General features: G+C 33.4%; 1 protein-coding gene across 1 annotated transcript; it reads right to left on the bottom strand.

Annotated features, from left to right (window-relative positions):
- Positions 1-1850: 1850 nt before the first annotated feature.
- On the bottom strand, positions 1851-2384 carry LOC18601470 (uncharacterized). The gene has a single exon (XM_018129753.1). It carries the CDS (start codon positions 2382-2384, stop codon positions 1851-1853), a length of 534 nt encoding a protein of 177 aa, XP_017985242.1.
- Between the last annotated feature and the right edge of the window lie 1318 nt (positions 2385-3702).

Genomic DNA, 3702 nt, shown 5'->3' with positions numbered 1-3702 from the left:
ATACTATATTTTTAGCTGGTTTCGAGATTTTTGAGGAAAAATGACCAAAATGCCCTTTATGAGAAAAAATTATTTTTCTATTGTTTTGATTTGGAAATAGTTTATAATCTCTCAAAATATAATACTTAACAACTGTTGCTCATAGGGGAGGTGCAAAAACTGATATTAAAGCCTTGTGAGGTTCCGGTTGGCATTCCGGGCAATGAATGTCTATCGAGAAGTCGAGGCGGTTGTCACAAGCTCGAGGGGAGTACCGGGTCGTGACAGTTATCCTCTTACTCAATGTGGGATTTCATAGTATCCATATTATCAAGCATGGTTTTACATCCTTCTTCTCAATCAGATATTTAATAGCTGCATGATTAATGTAAACAATGACTTTAGTACCAACAAGGTAGGAGTGAAACTTATCAAAAGTAAAAACAATAGCAAACAACTCCTTTTCAATTGTGGTGTAATTTGCTTGAGCTTCATTTAATGTTCTATTGGCATAATAAAGAGGATGCAAAATCTTCACTTTCCGTTGGTCCAAAACTACGCCAACTGCATAATCATTAGGATCACATATTAGTTAGAAAGGAAGATTACAATCAGCAACAGTAATAATAGGAGCAGAAATTACTCTCCTTTTTAATTCCACAAAAGCATCATGGTAAGCATCAACAAAATTAAAAAAAAAAGTATCTTTTTCTAATAAATTACAAAGTGGTTTAGAAAGTTTTTAAAAAATCTCTAGTGAATCTCCTATAAAATCCAACATGTCTTAAAAAACTATGAATGCCTTTAACAAAGGTAGGTGGTGAAAGCTTTTCAATTGTTTTAATTTTTTCTTTGTTTACTTTTAACCTTTTTTTAGAGACTCAATGGCTTAAGACTATGCCTTTTTGCACCATAAAGTGACATTTTTCCTAATTTAAATCTAAATTAGTTTCTTCACATCTCTTAAGTACTATAGCAAGATTAAATAGACAATCATCAAATTATCCCTAAAAATTGAAAAATCATCCATAAATACTTCCAAAATCTTTTCAACCAATTAGAAAAAATTGCCATCATACATATCTGAAAGTGGCTGAAGCATTGCAAAGTCTAAAAGGCATTCCATGAAAAGCAAAAGTTCCATAAAGACAAGTAAAGGTTGTCTTTTCTTAGTCTTCAGGAGAAATGACAATTTGATATAACGAGAATAACATTCCAAAAAGCAATAAAATCCTTACCTGCTAATATATCAAGCATTTGATTAATAAAAGGGAATGGAAAGTGATCTTTTCTAGTGACTTTGTTCAATTTTCTATAGTCTATACATACCCTCCATCCAATCACAGTTCTAGTGGGAATGAGTTCATTATTTTCATTAGAAACTATAGTCATACCTCTTTTCTTTGGGACACATTAGACTGGACTTACCCATGAGCTATCAGAAATAGGATAGATAACACCTACATCTAGCCATATGAGAATTTCTTTCTTTACCACCTCTTTCATAAATAGATTTAACCTATGTTGATGCTCAATGGTTGCCTTGTGATTTTTTTTTTAAAGAATTTTATGCATGCAAATTGATGGACTAATTATTTTGATGTCTGCAATGGTCCACCTAGTTGTTTTTTTGTAGTCTCTTAAATTTCGAAGGAGTTTATTGTCCTACTCATCAAAAAGAAAAGAAGAAGCAATTATTGGTAATGCAGAAGAATTTCCCAAAAAAGCATACCTTAAATGGTTAGGCAATGGTTTGAGCTCAAGTGAAAAAGGTTCTTCAATGGAAGGCTTGATTGGTGAAGTTGTTTTGATGATTCCAAATACTTAAACTGGGATTTTGGAAGACATGATGGGGCATCAGGATGGTTCGCTTATTCAAGAATTTTCTCATCAACAATATTACGTGAAGGAATTAAAGATGTTTCCAATGGTCCATCATAATGATTCTCAATAATGCCATCCACCACATTAATTGAGAAACATTCATCATGCTCATTGAAAACTTTTAAAGCTCTAAAAATACTAAATGTTACTTGTTGATCTTCAACCCTTAAGGTAAGCTCATCTTTTTTTACATCAATTAGAGCTTGAGCAGTTCTCAAGAATGGTCTCCCAAGAATGATCGGTATTTCACGATCTTCTTCCATGTCAAGAATAATAAAATCTATTGGAAAAAAAAACTTACCAACTTTCAACAAAACATCTTCCACAATACCATAAGGGTAGGTGACGAATCGATCAGCAAGTTGTAAAGTCACAGAAGTTGGCTTAATCTTTTCCAAACCCAATTTGTTATAAATGGACAATGGCATCAAATTTATACTTGCACCCAAATCACATAAAGCTTTAGCAAAACAAATAGCACCAGTAGTGTAAGGAATAGGAAAACTACTTGTTGGCTCCATTAGTTCTTGATGATAATAAAACATTCCCATTCATTTGTATCTAATAATTCTACTTGAGTGTGCAGGACAAAAATTGTATGCTAATGGTAAATAAATAATTCCATGGGACATATCAAAAAGTATACGAATAAGAAGCCATAACTAATCAACAATACAGAAGCTCCTTAGTTGAATAATGAAGGGTTAGTTAGCTAAAATTCAAATCAAAAGCTGGCGAGCTCAAGAATATTGAGAAACAAAAAAGACTTAGTCGACCAAGAAGTGGGTTAGTCAACTAAGAAGCTACTGCCAGAAATCTGAACTTCAAGACAGAACCAACTTAATTGACCAAGAAGTAAGTTAGTCGACTAAGTGCTCACTGCCAGAAACTGAAAACAGAAAATAGAGACAACTTAGTCGACCAAGACATAAGTTAGTCGACTAAGAGCATTTTGCCAGAAAATTTAAATTGTGCACTAGAAGACAAATTAACAGCCAGAACTGCAACAAAATTATTTCCAACGGTCAAAAACTATCTAACTCACTTCAGAGCTGATTTTCCAAGTATAAAAGGAACTTCCAACGGCTAGAAATGTAATTAAGGCTTCCAAGAACACAAAAGAGCTCAAAAACCAGTAAATACTCTCTGTTCATTTACTGCACTAAACTCCTATCTTTATAATTATGATCTGCACTTCACTTTGTACCATTTAGATCAACCTTGTGATCATAGGTACAATCTTATCACTACTCTCCTTATATTCTTAGAATGAACAAGTCACTCTAAGGGATTGATTCAAGCTAGGATTGCTTGATTGAGTATAGGTTCTAACTTAGCCTTGAAAAGTTAGGTGTTGGATTTTAGTTAATCTCAATAAAAACTATTGCAAAAGGTTTTGGCTAAGCCTGGTAAAAGCCATTGTAAAAACTTGGTGAAAGCTTGTGAATTTCACCATTTTTAGTGGATTGATTGGAAAATCCTTGGTTGAACAATCAAAATAGTGGATGTAGGTCTTGGACCGAACCATTCTAAATTCTGCTATGTTGTCTACTCTATTTTTATTTTTACTTTTATTCCTTATCTTCATTGCCTTTGTTTCCACTTAAAGCAAATTTTTGAAAGAGTCAAATTGTGCTATTCACCCCCCTCTAGTACATTTACTTGGGACCAACAAGTGGTATCAGAGCTAGTTCCCTTTTCTTAAGGTCTAACACCCTTTGGGAAGATCCAAATGGCTTTTCAAAAATCCATAGTTGCTGAGGGACAATCAACAAACAGACCACCTCTATTTGATGACTCAAATTACCCCTATTGGAGTACTAGGATGTTAATATATAT

This window comes from Theobroma cacao, chromosome 4, assembly GCF_053813885.1.
Source record: "Theobroma cacao isolate CCN51 chromosome 4, ASM5381388v1, whole genome shotgun sequence".
In the NCBI taxonomy this organism is placed as follows: Eukaryota; Viridiplantae; Streptophyta; class Magnoliopsida; order Malvales; family Malvaceae; genus Theobroma; species Theobroma cacao.
This window is presented reverse-complemented; position numbering and strand designations above follow the sequence as displayed.